Source organism: Artemia franciscana, chromosome 4 (assembly GCF_032884065.1).
Source record: "Artemia franciscana chromosome 4, ASM3288406v1, whole genome shotgun sequence".
Classification (NCBI taxonomy): Eukaryota; Metazoa; Arthropoda; class Branchiopoda; order Anostraca; family Artemiidae; genus Artemia; species Artemia franciscana.
In genome coordinates this window covers 18,195,380-18,217,788 of record NC_088866.1, presented here as the reverse complement: position 1 = coordinate 18,217,788, position 22,409 = coordinate 18,195,380, and the positions used below count along the sequence as shown (strand labels likewise).

General features: G+C 33.0%; 1 protein-coding gene across 15 annotated transcripts in view; it reads right to left on the bottom strand.

Moving 5' to 3' along the window:
• Window positions 1-22,409, bottom strand: part of LOC136026090 (myosin heavy chain, muscle-like) — a 125,038-nt gene that overhangs the window by 48,353 nt on the left and 54,276 nt on the right. For 5 of the 15 annotated variants that reach the window (XM_065702301.1, XM_065702306.1, XM_065702303.1 and 2 more), the window contains exons 15-18: window positions 20,837-20,993; window positions 18,330-18,391; window positions 6,362-6,449; window positions 4,340-4,457 (exon numbers count right to left, since the gene is read on the bottom strand). In XM_065702301.1, coding sequence (XP_065558373.1) covers window positions 4,340-4,457; window positions 6,362-6,449; window positions 18,330-18,391; window positions 20,837-20,993 — 425 coding nt within the window. Of the gene's footprint in view, window positions 1-4,339; window positions 4,458-6,361; window positions 6,450-12,737; window positions 12,791-15,807; window positions 15,870-18,329; window positions 18,392-20,836; window positions 20,994-22,409 lie in introns of all 15 variants that reach the window. The other 10 variants (XM_065702302.1, XM_065702304.1, XM_065702300.1 and 7 more) reach the window with 2 other exon arrangements.

The following is a 22,409-nucleotide window of genomic DNA, read 5'->3' as shown; positions in this document are numbered from 1 at the left end:
TTTTATGAGTCTGTTAGAATGTTCTCATCTTCTATGGATACTTAAAGGGATGCATTTACTTCATAAAAGTAAAGGGGATTAATCATGACTGAGATGAGAATGAGCAAGTACGTCTTGCGCAATTTTTAAGCCTCGGTTCCCAGAACCCCAGATCTTGTCTAGAAGATCGCTAGAGGTTCTATGAAAAAGAGTGGAAACTGTGATCGAACTGCGATGAAACTATGTCAACCAAAACGAAAAAAAATTCGAATGATAAGAAATATATTATAAAGGGATTTTATAGACATAAAATTTAACCAAAGCATTTTATGGGGGTAAAAATGTTGAGAAACACTGCCATACACAACTCATACCAAATTGAAGCTACATTCTTCGGTTTGACAGTGTAGGGTCCTAAAGGAAGGCATAAATACAGCGGCAGAAAATAATTATATACATATATATATATATATATATATATATATATATATATATATATATATATATATATATATATATATATATATATATATATATAAAGTAAAAATAAAAAATAATTCCACATACATCTTCATAAGACTTATTTTCGCTCTCCAGTCATTTTTTGTGAAAGTCAGATACGCTGTAGGTACGACAATATATTTCAATTAAAAAAGAGAAGTAGAGAAAAAATCTCCAACAGAAAAGAGATAATGAGTAAGCAGTTACACATTTGAGGGAAGACTGTTAGTCAAACAATAAAATACGTATTGATGATACAACAGGGAAAAAAAAGTGTAAGCAACTTGAAAGACATTGGTCGGATCAAAGCAAAAACTAACATCTGAAAGAAAAGAAATATTCAAGTAATAAAAAACACAGCAAACCTTCCACACAAATAAGAAAAGATATTTGTAGTTTTTCTTCATTTACTATAGGATAAGCTCCGTTTAGCTATATGAAATATAAAAAAGAGGGTAAACTTCTTAAAATCTAAACTGGCAGTGTCGATTTCCGTCTCAAGACCCTTCAGCCAGGAAGTACACTGGCAGAATATGCGCCAGCCATCCTGTGCTTTCGAAAACCCAACCTGTTCACCATCCCCATATTTCTCCAAGTACCTGTTTAGAGCTAGGTCGACTCTGGCTGAGCTTAAAGAGTCACAACACTGAACCCCGTCCCGAACTGGCGACACCAGGAATCAAATTGTCGCCCTTCGGACACATGATTCTGAATCCAGCGTGCCATCCACTTGGCTAGGACGACGTTATATAGAATACTCTTATAATAACTTTTTTCTCTGTGTTAACGGATGGACAAATATGTAGTATCGAAAGCACAAAAAACCTTCGAAACAAATAAGGAAACACATTGGCGTTTTTCCTTTTTTTAAGGATAATTTATTTACTCATATCAAGCAGCCTACACTAGATACAATCGAAAGTTTAGAAAAAGCAGGAAAACAATAAAATTTTAGAAAAAAGAACAAAAGTGATCTTGCACAAACTCTGAGTTACGCGACTTAGCCATATAAAGCATAATCAATTTCGTTTTTGCTAAGCCAATAAAAATTAATGACCTAAGTACTCAGCCCGCAAAAAAAAGTTCCTTGGCCAGCAAAAATGATAACACTAATTTTTTCCTTTTAATTTTTTTTTTACTTTGTTTTCTACGAAGAGAAAAACCAGGGACCATTTCCTTTCTACTTTTACATTTACGTAGAATATTATTCTATTTTAGGTCCGAAGTATTCACCCCAGAAATATAGAGCAAAACCTTCGAAACAAACAGAGCAAATCTTCCAAGCAAATAAGAAAATACATTTGTAGTTTTTCCTCACTTAATGCAGGATAAGCTCCATTTAGCCATATAGTGTAATCCTTCGGCCAAAGAATGCCAAATCCAGCACGCCATCAACTTGGCTAGGACGACGCCATATGGAGTACTCTTATAATAATTTTTTCTTTGCGTTAACAGGTAAAAAAAAATATGTGGTATCGAAAGCAGAACAAACCTTCGAAACAAATAAGGAAAAAAATGACGTTTTTCCTTTTTTTTCGGGGGGGGGGGGAGATAAATTTTTTACTCATCTAAAGCGGTGTACACTAGATACAATCAAAAGTTTAGAAAAAGCAGGAAAAAAAAATCAGTGAAAAAAAAAGTGATCTTGCACAAACTGAGTTACGCGACTTAGCCATATGAAGCATAAACAGTTCTTTTTGCTAAGCCGATGAAAAATAATGACTTAGACACTCAGCCCACAAAAATAGTTTCTTGGCCAGAAAAAATTTTAATGTTAATTTTTTCTTTTTTTTCATTTTGCTTTCTACGAGGGGAAAAAATAGGGACCATTCCCTTCTTATGTTTACATTCACGTATACTATTATTTTATTTCATGATATTTCAGATGGGAAAGCCTTCATGCACGCCTATTGAACGCTACCAAATACTTTTTTTTGAAAGAGGGTTTGGTGACTTTTTGAAAACTTCCTTTAATTAAACAACTGCTTGCTTATCTGGAATAAAGAGTTCCGTCAATTCTAAATTTTCTTAGAATTGACATAGAATTCGACTCCTTTTTACTTAAATTAATTAGAAAAGAAATGTCACTTAAAGGTACTTCAGAAGGGAAAACCTTCTGATATACTCCTAGTGGACGCGTTCTCAATCGAAAGAATTTATTTATTCGTTCTTCTTAGTCCCGCCTGTTATCTCAGTCCACTTTCATCAGGGCAACTCTTCTAAAGTTGACATTAATTTGATACTTACAAATTATTTTTTCCCCTGCAATGATAACTCAACCCCCAAAAGCACGAAAAAAGAAATGGAATAAATAAGAATGCAAAATACCATAGGATATTATACACCACGCATTCAGCTTATGTTTTGGAATATAGGCAGAATATTCAAAAATTCCTTCTTTTCTTCATTATATTTATTTGTCAGACTGTCTCTTTGGCTGCTCAATTTTGCATATGGGCAAAATTTTCCACGGGGAGGATTCTTTTCAGGTGGATTTTTCCGTGGACGGGGTGGGGGGGTGGAGGTTCCAGAGGGGATACGCCTAGCACCATTATGTTTATCACTGAATTCCTTAATAGATGCCACACCGATTTCAAGTATTATATAGTATTAGTACGAATACTAAACCATTGTTTTCATGATCCTCTTTACATACTGAAAAACTGTTTCACCTATGTACCATAGCTTCACATACTATATAATCGAAGTCTCGGAAAAATGCAAAAAATAAATTCGATGTCCAGGTTAAATTCAGAAAAGCTTGGTATATGTTTTCAAAATTATGCATTTTGTGTCCGCAGCCTAAAGAGAATAGCTAAGAATATATGTACGCATCAGTTTTTTGTTAGGAGATGGGAGAATAACTTAAAAAGATCGTCATTAAAATAAGAGGACAGTTTTATTTCAACCTTCGATTGGCTATAAAGGAAAGACAGGCGAATAAAATAATAAAAAAATCAAGGTTACCTTGGGATCAAAACTGAAATATATGAATCCCTGACATAAGAAACCTTTTCGTTTAATTTGACCAAAAACAAATTAAAACTAAAAGAAACTTTAAAATAAGAGTTTACATAATCATCATGTTACCAAAAAAATCGAATAAATTATCAGCTATACTATTATTCATGCTCAATATGTTCTGCAATTAAGGAAAGCTTAGAGTATGGAAAGAATTAGAAGTTTACAATTGACACTTTTTATGTAGATAAATTTCATGTTTTTCTATGGTTCCTTCAGACAACAAGATGGAATGAGAAGTAAGTAAATTTGTTATACTGAAAAAAAATACAAAATAAGTTTGTTATTTCGGTACATAGGCAAATGATAAAATAAAAAACATATATCATTTGTATAAATCACTTTCTGATTTTTAAACACCCGTTAGTCTAAACAAAGGATGCATTATCCTTTTTTAATGTACTAGAGCTTTCCCTACGTAGCAGATATAACAATTAACTAGGAGACAAATAGGAGTAGTAAATGTAACTATTGAAAGGGGCATAACCAGATATTAAGTGTTAGGGAGGGAGTACTAACACCAAAATTTCCTCCTTAGGGATGGGGAAGGGGGTTTCAATTTACTGTTGTGTGCATCACAGCTGAAACATTGAAAAAAGAAAATTTTTCCTAGGATCAAGTAACGAACTTCTTTTTTGTTTTTTAGGTATATTTGGAGGTAACCGCTTACTTTTTTCGTGCTTTTAGTTAAAAAACCTGAGTATAAGTTTTCTGGTGAGGTAAATAAGCAGATTATTTTTTTTTGCTTCTTTTTCTAATCCACCAATGCCAATGACACGCACTACTTTTCGCACCCTCATTAGTGTTTATAACATTACACTCTGGGTATGGTACTTACCTATGTTTGAAATCAGAGTACACCATCCTGTTGGGGAAACCTTTACGGCAAATACGGATACCTTCAAGTACACCGTTACAGGTCAACTGGTGCATAACCAAGTGAGAGTCAATGACACCTAAAGTGAAGGAGTAAAACTGAATATCTTTCAGAAGAAGAAGAATAATAGCAAAAGTAAAAGTGGCCATGAACATTCACCTCCTTTTCAAGGGGCTTTTTAACACATTACACCTAAAGTGGAGGAGTATAAATAAATACGAGTCTTTAAGAGGATTAACAGAAAAAAACGGTTACAACATAACTTAATGAGGATTAACAGCAAGTTAAGGGGGAGGAGTAAAATTGGAAGTAAATCCATTCTCAGTCACTAAGAAACAGAGACTGAAATTCTTTGGTATTTCTTTTTTTAATGGGCAATTTGAATTACACTGGAGATGAGAGCTTTTTATCATATTTTTTTTTTGGTACACAACAAAGGTCAAAATCAAAATTACAATGATTTGTCTTATAAAACCAGTTTTCTTTCAATACATGACAAATTTTTCTTTAAATATTTTAATTATAGCCACTGAAAAACTGATAACGTACCAAGACAGTGAAAATTAAATAAGATTTTTTGAATTCAGCGAAATTATGTGAAAACTTAAACAACCATGTATGTGCATTTTTGGTAGCAGGGGGAGGGGCACAACTAAAAAAAAGGTGGCGAAAAATCATCAAAAATATGCTAAAACATATGGCACCAAACACCTTATAAAAATGGAAGTTTCCTCTGAATTCATAGTAGTTTTTGAGATTCAGCACACTGTCAATGTTGGAATTTTTATTTTTTTTATTTTTTTTATTTGGTGAATCTGAACTTTTTTTTGATTATGCGATTCATTGACAAACGTTTGAAAAACAAAACGTGGTGAACTGTCAACATTGATAAAACGTGATGAACTGTCCTTAAACTTCACAATTTTGAAGCTACCAAAATAAAATCTTTATTAAAAAAAATAATGGTTTTCAGGAATGAATAGACTTAAAGATGGGTCTAGAGGGCAAAAACGTTTTATTTTAATGTCCTTGGTGCCTTGAAAAATTTTATCACTCAGTAATTTTGTTTGATCAATTCCTAATTAAATCACAAGTTTGATTCGAAATTATAATTGAAGTTTTTAATAGTCTTTTTCGCTCACTCAAGGGACAAATTTACAGTCCATTGTATAAACTTGTTTTTGCTTTACAGTCAATTTCCCTTACTGGTTGGTAAAACATCGTTTAAAGTATTTCAATTGGATATATTGAAAAGTCACTTAAAAAAATGGAAAAGCTTTCAGTCATTTTTAACCAATCATAAAAAAATCCAAAATTTCAAATATGTGCCCACAGTTGAGGCCTTAGTGATGAAGTAAACAAGGGGTCCAGGCACGTGCCCATGATTTTTTCGGGGGGGGGGGGGGGGGCAATAACAAAGCATAATTCGAATGGAGATGCAACAATAAAAAATAATATTCGATTATCTGAATAGGAAATGTCCAGAAATTGAAGAAAAACTTGGGATTAGGAGAAGGGCTGAGCCCCCCCCCCCCCTAGATACATCCCTGAGGTATAAACACAATGTAATTCGTCTATTTTTGTAACAAAAGATTCAAAAGATTTTTATCAATCTATTGTAAACTCCTGAGTTTTGTCAATCAATCCCCCAATCCCATGGCATAGATGATCCTTTTTCACTCAAGTAAATACTTTTATATTATTAAACTTTATTTAAAAAAGAGGAAATGAGATAAACTCAGAAATATCACCAACTTCTTAATAGAATTTAAGTCATACCCCTAGTTACGTAGGAATCACACAACACATAAAATCAGGATCTTCCCCAAATTGGTCCCACCACAATGAATTGCACAATTTTCAACAAGTAAACAAAAAATAAAAAAAAAGATATAAATTTATAAAAAATGCGACCAAATTATATTAGCGAACGGAATGCATTAATAATCTAAAGGACATATTTAAAGAATGGATGACTCATACCTGGGCTCTTGGTTTCGTTGGGGATGATGCAACGAATAAAATGAGGATGAGTGCTTCTCAACGTAGTCATCAGGTTGTTCAATTGCTCCTAAATCATAAACAGCACAATATTTTATTAGATTATGCAAATTATAAATAGCTTTATCAAAAGAAGAAAAATTAATACAAAGTAAACTAAATTTAAAAAACGAACAATTGAAAATAATTTGTTTATTTTACACTATTTATTTTTCTCATGCCAAAGACTAAAATGCGTTTATCGCTTCATTACCTTTAATATTTGAAAAAAAATTCATTAAATCATCGGCATTAATTCTTTGGATATGAATAGTTAGAGTTCAAAATAAGATTTAGCACAAAGTATTTTTACTATTATGTCAGTAGATATAAAACAGCAGAAATAGATTTAGTTCACAGAATATTTCGATAAATCTACTGATACTGAATTAGGAGCGGGGGATATGCCTCTCACCTCCCATCGCTCCTTAAAAGAATTATATCTATTTTTAGTTTGTAGTTAACTAAAATTAAAAGCTTTGTTTTAAAGTTTTCTGCTATGGTTTCATTCCACATATTTAGAGAAGCGCTTCTCAGAATTTTTTGCTGTCTCGCGGAGGATACTGGGTTTTAACTATGTTTCCGCTCTTGTATTTGCTTTGAAAGCTTTCTAACATAAACCTATTCTCCCCTTAAATATTTTTATTTTAATTCAATTTATATATCTTGGAACTTCCTAAAGTTGTATTGTGACTGAGAGATACATTTTAGTAGAAATGAAAAAAAAAATAAAATAAAGCAGTATACACTATGAGTGTTTGGTTGATCCGTCTTTGATCCGGATCAAGTATCAGCCATTATCCACTTTTTCGTATATCACTTTTCTTCCAGTCAAAATGCTGAATAAGAGTGATAGAAAATAGAAACAACTTGTTGAAAATAGATAAATTCATTATTAAATTGGTTCATAAAAAAAAATCTGCAATTTCAATCATATTAATTGATCTAATTTACTGTAGTTATAAGTTATTTTATCTCGTTAGATAAAGTTATTTTATAGTTAGAAGTCTACTATAGTTATAAGTTACTTTGTACTTTCTAGAACAGAAAATATAATTATTAATCAAAAGTAATTGCTTCGATATCAATTGGCATATTAAATCATAGGCAGCGCAATAGCGCTTGATAAAGATTTAAATATTCTAGTGGTTTTACTTAAACCAAATTCACCAGCAAATTTTGGAGTTCTTTTTACTGAAACAAATGGTAATGTGTTGAACACAAAGATTAGGTTTCGAAGAATTAATGACTTTCGAAGAGAATTAATGACTTTCGAAGAGCCTTCGAAAGAATTAATGAGTTTAATGACTTAATTAATCAATGACTTTAATGACTTAATTAATTAATTAATTAATTAAGAATTAATCACTTAATTCGAAAAAATTAATGACTTTCGAAGAGAATTAATGACTTTCGAAGAGCCATCGAAAGAATTAATGACTTTAATGACTTAATTAATTAATCACTTTAATGACTTAATTAATTAATGAAGAATTAATGACTTAATTCGAAAGAATTAATGACTTCGGAAGAGCCTTCAAAAATACAAATTATATAGCCGATAGTACTTAAAGAATTAAAGAATAATACTGATAATAATAACTCAAGAAACACTCACACTTATAATTTTCCAAGAAATGGGCAAATCACAGGCAAATAATATGTAAAAATCCATGCTTATTATAAAGAGGTTTGAAACTAATCTAATGATAAACATATATAAGAAAACGACGACATGCTCATTCCATTGTAACGTAGCTATTTTACTTCATTTACCCAGATTTACTAGCATTTTACTAGACACCTGGCCCCCCTGGAATTATTACAAGATTATTATGATTGTTTCGCGATTTTCCTATAAATTCCATTTATCTTTACTAATACAGCAAATTTGTTTTCTTTTTCTAATTATAGTAAATAAATAAATAAGTAAACTAGATCTCAAATCAGCTCAAATTCTGCAAAAAGAACTCAGAAAATAAAGACAAAAAAAGAATATTGAAACATCAGTTGAAAAAAAAGGAAGAAAGACTAAAGGATTAGATAACTATAGCTCTTAACAAGCAAAGTAAGACATTGAGTAAAAACGAGCAAATCAAATTAAAGGCAATCATCAAAAATGAGAACGAAATCCATTAAAAAAGAGAAAATGGTCTAAAAAAGAGTGCATGTTAGTAAATGCTTCATATCTGTATGTTAGAGGAAAAGAAGCACAAACTGGTTTATGATGTCAAGCCCAGAACCAAAGCTTGCATCTCTAAAATGAGTTTTTGCGCTCAATATTTCGTTGTTTATGTTTTTGTATGTTTTTTTAGGGGGGAGGGCGGTACCCACTGACGTCATATGGATGTATATTTACTTCTTGGGAGATAGACCCTGAATCAAAAAATCAGCTACTCTTGGAACTTCTTGCTCGACGAATACCTAAAGTGGCGTTAACATTGATGTCACGGAGCCACAATAGCTTAACACGAGTCTGGTAAGACATTGCGTTTAAAAAGCTCTTGTTCACAGGCAAATCCAGTGCTCGGCTGAAATAAGTTCCACCTAACTACCTAGTTTTAGAGCCCGGAATTATGTGTTTAGTATTTCAAGTTCTGTCCATCAGGAAACTGTTTTGTCACAGTCTTTATCGCCTGTTCTTAAAAGTAGCGCCCACATGTATGTCTAATAGAATTAAATTCATGTGCACATACTACCTAGACACCCAATTTTAGGCATGAACAAGTCTAACTAGAAATGCATGTGAACGCTACTTAACACATTTTCACACGTCATACAGCAAGTATGATGTAGCTCTAAATGGGTATCTGGACAATTTGGACGAGATAAACAGGAAGGGTGTGCGAAAGCACTGGATGGCTGGCCCCTAGCCTACCATTACATTTCCTGGCTGAAGGGACGTGGAACGGAGATCAACAGCACCAGTAGGGATAGTAAAATTCATTCCGTATTTTTTATCTTTACCATAGAGCAAAGTGAAGCCAGACACTTCAATTTGCGTCTAGGCAGCAAATCAAAGAATATAGCTCGAATTCAAACATTATATTACCCGTTTTTCTAAATTTAGGTCCTTGAACAGAAACTGCAGCGGTGAAAAGCTCAAAATCTATATTTTTACTCTCATTTTGAATTATGATAATATGACATAGACCCTTTGGTTCTGAGTATACCATTAATAACAAAAAAAAAAGAAACAATAATTCAACTATATCATTAAAATGCAGAATAACACCGACATGCTCAATCCAGTACCAACATAACATTGAATACACATGTTTTAGCTCCTTGAAAAATCGTAGTTAAGCCAAATTATTTTGATTTAGATTCTTTTAAAGAAAGTTAGTATTTTGGGGGATATTTGAAAACATTTTGCTTAATTTCTAGCACCAAGCTTGACACAAAAATGTTTAGTCCGATGACTAATCTTGACTACTTAACTTACTGAGAATAAGGTGGTTCTAAATTAAACTAAAAAAGTTAGGTAGTAGTTGATCAAAAGTTACTAAATTTGAAAAATGCTAAACTCTAAAAATAGATTTGATAGAAAATATTAGAAGTTTAGACTAAATGACATTTACAAAATTAAAAGTTTAGTTAATAGAAAATTGATAAATTATCTTGCTCCGTATGGTTAAAAGCTTAGCTAAGCAAAGCCTATTGCAAAAATAGCGTTGACTTAAATAATGTTTCAGAAAACCAATGGGGAAAGTATTTTGTGAACATTCTTCAGGACAAACAAACCTTCATAAGGGATGCGTTTCAAACTTAACTCTAACTTGCTCTAAATAAAAAATAAAAAAATAAAGATAATCTTAAAGATAATCTTATCAAATAAAGATAAGAGTTAAAAATCTTCGGAAGAATGAAAATTACGCGATAGAGTTGACTCAGACTCACCCTATTACTTAAGGATTATTATTTACTGACAGCAGCCACGTACACATAATCTTTTCGGTTGGGGAGAGGTGGGGGTCAATAGCAAAAAGGGAATAATGTTTGATAATTTAAATAGCAAAGTGCCCAGAAATTCTAGAAAATTTATGCTTTTAGAAAGGGTCCGGATCCACCCCCATCCCCCTCTACGCATGCCCCTGACTGGCAGCACAGTAAATCAAGGCACGCTAGGAAATTTTGGGATCCATGTTTCAAACCTCCCTTTCACAGGGGCTTCTCTCGTAAGGAGTGGTGACCCGTGAAGTAAATATAAACAAAAAACTGCATTCTTCCCCCTGTGTTGATCTCGCATGGCTTTTAGCTGCAATGAGCTTTTAGTAATATTAGCGAACCTTCTATATTGGAAAGTTAGCCAGAATAAGTGGATTATCAGCAGAGATGCTGATAATGATGCCCGAGCCACACCATAATCGCAATTCTCAATAGAAAAAAAATTATTCAATGGTTTGTTCTTGATTTAACATCACGCTTGTGCTAGAAAAACATACAAATGAACTGGCAAGAAATTGATTTAAAAAGCTTGTGTCAAAACTGATTTGTTGCCATCAATTACCAACTGATGACCTACTAAGACTATGCCTATGCATCTTTTGCCAGATTCACCTTACAGATGCGAAAACTGTTGTTCACAGCTTCCATCTTTTTCATTTCAAAAATTATGCCTTAAATCTTTACTCTGATTGGTCATAAACATTATATTGGAAACTTGAACCTTGTTCAATTAGAAAAATTATGAAAGGGACACATAATCAGCACCGTAATAGTAAAATTTAATTTTATCCACAAGCGTGGCCATAATGTGGCCCGAGTATAGTGTTTATAACAATGTTGGATATAAGATTATCAGTGTTAGTATAGATAGCTTTTGTATACATTTTAATCTCAATATGTTTAATTTCTGTTTTCAGCATTCCAGTTTCTACTCTCCCATCATCACTGATTAAAGCCCTTTGGCGTTCCAGATAAAACGAGGTAAATCAGGTGCTTGTTCATACCCCTACAAGTGCTACCCCTACAGTTATTTGGTAGAAGTTGAGAATTAAGTATGAAACGCACCCAAGGTGAAACGCTTTCAAATTTTACCATGCTTACCATCTTCAAACGAAAATGAAAATCATAGAGACCATGCTATTGGCTATCCAGGCTCACAGAATCTTCAGAAATTTTACATAAATTATAATAATAAAACAAGAATCTACAGGTATAAGGCGTCAGGGAGTTTCTTTAACACGCTCAACAATGTCGGACTAGAAATATAATGAGTCTTTTGGTAATTCAAATCAATAAGAAACTTAGTTGGGTGCTGTAGCATGTCAATAATGATATTCTTATCACTGATAATTTACAATTCATGATAAAGAATAATAATGAATAATGCCTTAAGTATATACAGGACAACACCCTAAGATGGGAGGAGGGCGTAAAAGAGTTTTTCAATGTAGTGGGGCTAAAACACCAAATCAGTGTACTTTTAGGCCACAGATTTATGGTTTTCAGAATATTCTCAAGGGTTCTTTCACTGACACCGGACCCTCCCCCCCTCTCCGTAAAGGTATAACTATCTTTAATACTCAACTGAATGGCGATTTAAAAGTCAATAAATTGAGTAATTATATGGTTCGTTGTAAATAGCAAATCAATTAGTTTAAAATATTTTTCCTTAAGAAGAAATAGTATATTTAAAAAAAAGACAGACAAATATTAAGCACATGCTATGATTTAGGATCCTAGTCGGGTGGATTCGAGCGCTGGATTTAGGATCCTTTGTCCGAGAGAGTAAGGGTTCGAATCCTAGTGTACCTAATTATTTAGTTTGGGACGGGGGTCAGTGGCGTGACTCTGTAAGCTCAGCCAGAGTCGACCCAGCTCTAAAACGGTGCCTGGAGAAATCTGAGGAAGGTAAACAGGAAGGGTGCGCGAAAGCACAGGATGGTTTGCCCCCAACCCCCCATTGCACTTCCTGGCTGAAGGGCCAAGAAACGGAGATCAATGCCGCCGGTAGGGATTGTAAAGTTTAATGCCGTATTCTTTCCCTTTTTCCTTTTTTTTACGGGCTATGATTAAATTTCATAAATAGGATCATTTCCGTTAATAGATGACTTTAGTTTTAATTATAGTTAATTCACCATTATTAATGACCAAATAAATAATGACAACCAAGCTAATAATTGAACTGTGTAAACAGACAAATTATTAAAAATCAATATTTTTCTCTAGATTCCATCAAAAGAATTGCGACATAAAAAAAAAAGCTCCTGAGGTGAAACAGAATTTACGAGCTGATTTAGTTTAAAATTAAATTAATGGTATTTGCTGAATCTGTGAGCCAGGATAGTCTAATACCGATATTTAAAAATCATACTCTATACGACGATGAAACAGTTGCAAATCCGCCACCCTTGGTTCTCTTGCCACCTGATGGAGGAAGAAAATGTTAGAACAAATAGAAGCAGATTATAACGCAGAAGCCAATTTCTGACAGGAGGTGAATTTCACTTTGGCAACCGCATTTGACATCGCTAAAAAAGTACCTTTTTGTGCTTTGCAATTTGTGTGATTCACTTCATTTTAGTTCAAAAGTTCAGACTTCGATCGGTAAGATCGTTTTTAAGCAAATAAATCCTTCCTGTTTACAAGCTACCAAAAATATGCCATTGACATTCTTTTTCAGATATATTTTCATAGGCTGAGAAGCAACAAAGACACAGTCACGTATCTGTTGTAGCTGACGTAGCAACATCACGTGGTTGTTTTCAATTGTCAAAATTGATCACCTACTGTCAGAAATAGCCAAAGTGTGTGACTTAAAAAGCGAATTATAACGCAAAATATGGCATATAAAAGCGAATTATAACGCCAAGTGTGTAACGTAAAAGCTAATTATAATGCATACTATGAAACTCTTTCAAGATAAAACATTTTAGAGTTACACTAGACCCGAAGCAATCCTGCTAAAATATAATTAATGATAAGCCAGATAAAGAGAAATTACCTAGAAATCAACTATATTCTATTTAATCCTTATTTAACTGATGAACAATTAATATACATCCAACATTTCCTCAATATTTATTTTTTTTAGTTGAAAAAACCGTAGTGTCTAAGAAGAAACCTATATATGTATTTACAATTAGTAAACAAAATATCATGAAATACCACAAGGTGGAACTAGGATTAAACAGCATTTTTAGATATAAAATAGGCTTTAAGAAAATAATAATCCAGTTGATCTTCTTCTTTTTATTAAAGTGTTTCATTTCATATGTGGAAGTAAATTCATCAGAATCGTGTTGATTATTCTTGGATAGTCTAAGTGTATTTTTGTACCACAAATTAGCCTGACGGTATTCATCCAACTCTATATAGTAGAGAAAAGGAGACACCGTGTTAATGTAATCTTGAACATTATGTTGGATGTTGACGCAATACTGCGGCGAAATTTACCCATGAAGGACTCTTCTTTATTAAATAGCTTTTAAAAAATCTGCCTTTTTCCCAATAAATTGAGAAACTTTTTGGATTTGTCAACAACATATTTAGCCAAGATAAGGCTTGACACGAGATTTAAACAAAAGAGAATTAAATAGAAACAGTAAAGACGTAGCATGTTTTATCTTGAGAGGGTAAAACTGTGAATGAGAAAGCAAAAGCATAACGCTTGTCAAGCCCTCCAGCAAGTCTCATACCTGAAGGAATTTTAAAGAGGTCTATCTTGTTCGCATGGCTACAGCAAGACGATAAAAAGACCTCTTGATACACAAGAAAGGACAATTGAAGAGTTGCGTGCAAGAAGTACTTAAATCCCATTTCCTGAGCACATCTCAGTCATACTTTCTCATCCTAGTTTTAGCGGTTTTATCCTACCTCCCTCTTTCCCATGGAATCCCTAGAATATTTCTATAGACCTGGAGATTCCACGGAGAATAGATTAATTCTTTACTATAATTTAAGAAGTAAGATTTTAAGCTCATTCGGGTATTTCCAGTCTGTATATAGTGGGAAACTATTTGTAGCGAAAGTTTGCAAGGTCAAGACCTTGTTCAGGTACTCGTTTATTTCAATTACCAAAATAGGAAAACAGTTTTTTTGTAATATATTCTATATATATTTCAGTTTTTGACATACGAAGTGGATAGCAAAGACTCTCATTCCTTGGTGGAATTACACCAATTCTAGATTTATCTTAGCGCCCACATTGGGGTGAAAGCACACAAAAATTTTGCAGGAACTTCACCAAAATTCCCACGGCAGAAATTCCTGCAAATTCCATAAAAACATATGCTTCCAATGTTTTCGCTGCGAAAATTCCAGCCAATATTTCCGTAGCATTTGGTGCAAACCCGTGAGGGCTTTCACTACTAGAAACAATTCTGCTTCTACCAGCGAGCAGGATATGACTAGAAAATATAACCAGCAGCGATTGGGACGGTAGAAACAAGTAGGGAGATTGAATGTAAACAGCGTTTCGACACAAGTCGCTTCTAAATAATTTTTGTGTTTTCATTTGGGAATTTGTAAAGACTTTCACCACTAGACCAGGGCCCAATCAAATGCCAAGACCAATAATTTAAAAACACTGACCGAGATCAATTTTGAAAAATAAGGACTTAATTCTCGTGACTTGAAATCTTCTTGCACGTAGCTCTTCTATGAGTAATTATATAATTGGCAGACGGCTGTCACACAATGACTTCCACAAACTATTACATGGGCTATTATAGCAGCGACATCTTTAAAAATATATTAATTAGTTAAATAGCACTATTAAAAGCCAAAGCTGAGCTTTAGAGGCTAAAATTGAAAAAGAAGCATTTAAATTAAATGAGCACTAAAACTGAAGAGTAAGCACGTAAATTGCTCAACATAGAAATTCTATTATAAAAAGCAATTAAATTATAAACAGTTAATGACTTAGTCAAACCTAAAAGGACTTGTGATGTACTATAAACTTAAAATAAAGGGATTTGATGGATCAATCGATATAAATATGATTGACTAGAAAAAAAAACATGAATTATCTGTAAAATCCAAGAAATTACCAGAGATCTTACAAATCAAAAAATTGGGAGGGGGGTACAAACCATTTTACATAGTACCAATAACAGTTTGACTTAGGCAGTAGAATCATGCTACAGCATATACTTTGGTAAGCAATAAAACTATTAATGCCAAATGAATTATACACCACGACAGCTCTTTTATTTTTGAACAAGTCACATAAAATAAAACCCAGGAGACATTTGACTTCAATGAGGGGAGCTCACTTAAATACGTTTATAAATTCGCCAAGATATACCGCTCTCACAGCAGAACTGAGCTCCACTCATTATTTCATTTCTGGGTGTAGTATGAACTATGATAAGATGGCATAAGTGTGTGAAAGAAGCAGGAAATGAAACAACATGCTTTCGATATGTCACATCATAGTTTACCCTGTACAGTGCAGATACAGTCTGGAAAGCAGAACCCTTAGCTCGCTTTGCCCCAGCTCCGCCTGAATTAAAAATTCAAAGATTCATAAAGAAAAATAAAAATAAATATAAATTTTCACCATCACAATCCTATATGAAATTCACCGTCATTCAAGTTCATCATCATATTCCCCTTCGTTTATATATATATATATATATATATATATATATATATATATATATATATATATATATATATATATATATATATATATATATATATATATATATATAGGAATACTTCCAGTGAGTCTTTCTTATATCTTTTAGTTTTTTATGTCAAAGTTGTATAGTAAAAATTCTCATTTGTTTTGGGAACTAACGTATTCTACTTCAAACTTATCAGAAACGTAGGAGTGGAAGCAAGTAAAGATTATAACCTCCACAAATATTCCCCCAGCAAAAACTATTGCTAAATTTCTACAGAAAAATATGCTTCAGATATATCTGCATCAAAAATTTCAGGCAGAATGTCCATAGTACTAGTGCAAATTCGTATGAATCTTTATTCCTGGTGATTCTAGAACAAATGCGGGGAAATTTCTACGGAGAATTTTCCGTTGAGAGGGAAGTTTGTAAGAGTGAGCTTCCAAGGGTAAGTTTTACACGGGGGGAATTTACCAAAATTCCTATACAAAATTCGTTTTATTTGTGCTAATTATCTTTGGCGACTCAATTTCACATGTGAAGATTTTCAGGAGAAACTGTCTGGGGTAAATTTTCAGTGGGATTGGTATTCTCTTGATATTGTTCTGTTGAGGAAGTTTTTCCGCGGGAAATTTTCCAAGGGGAATTATCCCCAGGAATAATCGCGTGTTTGCTGTGGGAATTTTTGTGAAGGTTGTACGAGATTTGTGCTTGCTTCCAAACCTACGTCTCCACTAAGTTTGTGTTAGAATAGCTTGTTTCCACAAGCAAACAAAGAATGATCAGAAACAAGTTTCAGCAACGATCGGGACAGCGGAAAAAAAAGCCTACAGATTATGTGCATATATGGTTAAAAATATATTTAATATAAATAGCTGCTTGGTTAAATCATTTTTTTTTTATTTTTTTTTTTTTTTTGTGTTTCCCTTTAGGAATACGCAAAGACTTTCGCAACTAGATCAGCACTCAATCGAATACTAACACCAATAATTTAAGACAAACTAACCCAGATCTACTTTTCAAATCAGATCTATTTTTAAAAAAAAGTTCTTTTTTTTAGGTCTTTTCTGAGCTATTATATCAGTACAAAACATCTGTCTCACAGCGTCCTTTACGAACTGTCACATGGATTAGTATAGCAGTGGTATATTTAAAACATTATTAATTAGTCGAACATCACAATTCAAAGCCAAAGTTGGGCCTTGAAGCCCAAAATTCTTGCACATAGCTATTCTATGAGCTGTTATTTCAGTGGCAGACTGCTGTCATACAATGACTTCCATGAACTGTCCTGGAAGTTGAATAACATAATTAAAAGCCAAAGCCAAGCTTTAAAGCTTAAAATTCTTGTACATAGCTCTTCTATTACACCAATGGCAGAAAGCTGTTACAAAGTGGCTTCCAAGAATTATTACATGAGCTGTTTATATAGTTCTGTTTTGTTAGTTTTAAATAGAGATTTAAATGTGTTTTTTTTAGACCCATTTGTTAATAAGAAAATAAACAAGTATAGCAGCGGTATTTTTTTAATAAATTAGTTAGCTGAATGGCACTATCAAATGCCAAAGCCGAGCTTTAGAAGCTAACATTGAAAAAGAAGCATTTAAATTAAATGAGCACTAAAACTGAAGAATAAGCACTTTAATTGCTCAGTACAGAAATTCTGCTACAAAAAGCAAATGAATTATCAACAGGTAATGACCAAGTCAAACCTAAAAGGGCTTGTGATGTGATAAATTTATAATCAATGAATTCGATTGGTCAGTTGAAGGACAAGTAGATTTCATCCGATTCAAAGACCAGTGGGAGGCGAGGTCTGATCTATTTTGATCACAAAACAGATCAGAAAAAAACCTGAATTAAAGGGAAATAAATAAAACTATGGAATATCTTATAAATCTAAAGAATTCGTGGAAGGCGAGGGGCAACAACCCCCCCCCCCATCTAATTTTATTTAAACTAATCACAATTTGATTTTGAAAACAGAATCGTGTCTCAGTATGTTCTTTGGTACCATTAATGTCAAATGGATTATAAACCATGACAGCCCTTTTAATTTTGACCAGCAAAGAAAAAAGATCAAACCCCGGAGACTTTTGACTTCAGTGAGGGGTGCTCGATTCAATACGTTTTGAAATTTGCCAAACGATGCCTTAAATATAACAAGAAAATGACATTTGTAAGAAAATCAGGATTTTAAACATGTCGACAGGACTGAGCCCCTTCCTCACCACTCCATCTCTGGGTATAGTCTTAGCTCAGATAAAATGGCATGTGTGTGAAAAAAGCAGCAAATTGAAAGCAACATGCTTTCAGTGCATCGTATCATAGTTTACCCTGTACAGTGCAGATACAGTCTGGAAACCAGAACCCTTAGCACGCTTTGCCCCAGCTCCACCTGAATTAAAAATTCAATAATTCAGAAAGTAAAGTAAAAAAAAAAAACACCTCCTATCAAAAAATAATTCTTAAAAAATGCCTGAGACATATATGATAATCCCAACAGTAAACAGATATTAAAAAAGCTTTCTGAAAGATGAAGTGTCAATACCATTAGTTTAAAAATAAAGACTTTGCAATAGGTAAAGCCCTATCTATCGCCCATACAGGAAACTTCTCATACACATTTTTGAGCAAAGTCTGGAACAGAGTGACAACATTTATTATTCATGGAAATAGATACATCCAACGTTTAAATTGATCATTATCATATAATATTGATCATTGATTAGAATATTCATAATGATTATTGATTGTAATGTTGATTATTTATTTAATAATAGGAAAAATCTTTATATGTAACTCTTATTAAAATATCAGCAAATTAAGTGTCTAATCGTACTAGATCGCTTCAAATCCCCGAGTAGCTGAGAATAAAGTGTATTAGTACTCAAAAATAGGGTTAATTAACACTTTTATATACCAGTAGTCCCACATTTTCTCTTCTGTGGTATTTTTATGATTGTGTCTATTGAATGTCCTTTTCTAAGAATCAACTGACAGATTTCAAAAGATGACGTCTTTCGGAAGAAACTTCTAAGCCGAATTTCTGCGTCTGAAAAGTCCATCGTTTAAGCAATAAATGTTCTGTCCTGTCTAGCGGGCAGTTTTAGCGTGTCCGGCGTCTACGCATTTGCCTCGTCAAGTGGTGTTGCTAGTCGATATAGCAAATTAGAGGGAGAGAAGTGAATGAAATTATATCAAACACACTGAGCCATCACATCCAATTTCTTACTTGTAATGGCATACAATTGGTACAAAAACCCATTCTAAAAGCCCTATTTTGGATTCTCTGAAGCAGTACCAACGGGGTTTTGAGAGCCTCTGCAATACTGGACATATCTATATTCAGCAATAGAGCTAATAACAAGCTTGAGAGTGGGCTTATAGGTCTATATGAGCCAATATCATCGAGATCCCCGCCTTGCTTAAATTAACATCATTTACTTGAAAAATAGGCTTTTTTAGAAACATATTTAACAGAAAAAATCCTTTTTTTTATTGATGACATGTTTCACCTCTTTGAATAATTTGCCGCTAAAGACGCATTTTTTTTTCTTCTATTTTTTTGGAAATCATGCGAAAACTTAGCATTCTGCCAAGAAATTACCAGTTTTTGTTTCAGCATTCAATCCAGTCGAAACAACTGAAATTCATTATCTTGAGATCTTCAAAATGAAACAAAAACAAACGTTTCTGAACCAAATGGCGGAAAAAGTGACAAAAAAAAGTTTTAAGAGGCCTTTAAAAGTTATAGATATCACATTTGCCTTCTAGCAGTAGAGAAAACTCTCAATGAGAAGACATACCTGAGAAGTATAAAGTAGCATAATAAGAAAATTAAACTCTTCATGAAAATCAGTGGAATTTTGATTTATCAAGTAAGCAGATAATTAATAGAAATACGAGTACAACTAGCCTATGATTAAGGCTACAATATCATAATTACTTATATATTATCATAATCACCCCAATTATGGCAACTGAAAAAGTGGAAAGATGTGGAAGAATATAAAGATGATAAGTCACAAGGGCATCATATTTATCATTACATGGTATAGCAATAAAAGAGGAAGAGCACTGGAACGATTTAAAGAGCCAGAGAAGGATTTTTCTCAAAAATAGTAGCTTAATTAACTTTAAGAAAAAGTGATGGGCCCTTCAATATTGAGAGAAAATTAGTAAATACTTTACACAGGGAATTAACAATTGATAGACAGCTATGCCATAATTTTCGTTATGTTAACTCGGCATTTTTGCTTTTTTTCCCGTTATTTATCTCTTTGTTGCTTCTATTCTCCTTATTGGTTCTCATTGGTCAGTTTTCAGGTCATTATATATGGTAAAATCTTCAGGTTACTTTAAATAATCCACCTATTATGTACTCAATATATTAAGATACAATCATAAGTTTTAAGCTTTTGTTTACACTGAAATATTTAAAATTACTATACTCTTCCAATGCGTTTGCCTCTTCAGTTATAAGGTATAAAGAATGTTCGAAAATGGTGGATGGTAACATGAAAAATTAACTTGCGGGAAATTTGATCAGAAGCTTTAAAGGTAATTTTTTGATGATGATCATTTCCTCCCATTCAAACTCTTTGGGCTCTAAGAATAACTAAAGTCATTAGTTGTGTTATAAACTTCTATTTCACGTTTTTTTTGGCTGGTCCCAAGACCATCACGTTAATCTTCAAATTGAGGGTAATTCTGTTTTTTTTTTAAATTAATAACATTTTATAAAGTCACAAACTTGAATATTTGCTCTGATATTCCACAAAAACAAAAAATTTTCCCGTAATAACAAAACATAGGATTTTGCTTGGCTAAAATACGTCACCTTTGCCTCCAGCTGGCTCAGCCCCACCAGACTGTCCAGGATGATCAGCAAAGATATCAACCACGAGTTTGTTAGAAGCCTTCTTCAGTTGATCAACAACAGTGTCATTAAGCGGATCCTTGTTCTTCTCAAGCCATCCAGTAATATTGTAGGGTACCTTTAAGAAGATGGCAAACTAAATATTGTATAATATAAATAAATAGATTACATAATCAAATAACGTCATGTATGGTACCTTTGAAAAGACAGTAAATATACCTGCTTGCACTAAGGAGAAGGAGGGTAGATACATTTACCCTGCATCAATTAAATGACAAAATATTATATTCATAGAAAAGTGAATGCCCTACGTAACACTGTAGTTTACACCGTATTGAAATTTCTGCTAATAAAACATAGAAAATAAAAAACTGTGGGAGGATCTTCAACGTATTTCAATCATAAAATAAGACCCATGAAAACAGGTCACGCCCGTTGATAGAGCACAGGGATGAACACAGAAGGAGGAATTTGCCCTCTTTCCAAAAAAGTACTGAATTTAATCAAATTTCTGAGTGCTTCTTATTCAAATTATGAAATGATTTTTTATTGTTATTGCCCCTCCCCCTGAAAAAACTAAATATATGACAGAGCTCACTGAGTTAAAAAGGTAGACTACGTATCTCATTTTCGCAAGAAATGCCACAAGACACGCACCAGTGATATCAATTCGGGAGGGGGGAGGGAGTGGGAGGTCCTGTGTCCCCTATATTTTCTGCCCCCTCCACGTATTATGAAAACAAATTAGAATTTTCATTGAAAAAGCTTTTTTTGTGTCTTCATTGAACATTTAAAATAATGACAAATTTATCCCCCCCAATACCTATATAATCAAAATCACATTCCACCCTTCTCAAATTTGGTGAATTACTGTAGAAGAGCATCATTATAATAAAAATTGGTCGCTAGATTCTGATAGCAATTTTGATCTTTGAATCAGCTTGATTGCACAGACTTAATTTTTGGTTCTCTAGTCTTTTATAGCTGCAATTTTGTTTCTTGTCGTAGAGATTAAGTAACTGAAAATGCCAGTGATACAATGACAGGTTTCGAAGAGGAGGAAGTGTATAATACAACTCAAATATATAAAAAAATTCTATGACTTTTAGCCAGAAATTGAACAGTTTTTGTTACTTTTAAAACAGGTGTGAAGCATTAACTACAGAGTAAAAACCAAGCAATAAAAAAAAAATTATAAAAACCAAAGTAAGCTGAAAACAATACAAGTTTACAAAACCGTTCTTAGCATTGACTTCTAAGTGATATTAAGATAAGGCAAAAGTAATACTTATTTACAAGATTACATATTAGATTTTTTTTTCCTTCTTAGAAATTTTTAAAAGCAAAATTAAAAACGTAAAAGAATGAAATACAAAAAGCTATACAAGCTTACAAGGCAACACCGAGTACAGACTGGCAAGTGAGTTTACACTAAAGAGGGAGCAAGGACTGTTCTAAAGATTATAAACCAGACATTGTTTGGAATTTTTTCTTTCTCGGAACAAGTTAGAGTAAAAAATAGAATTGTAAGATA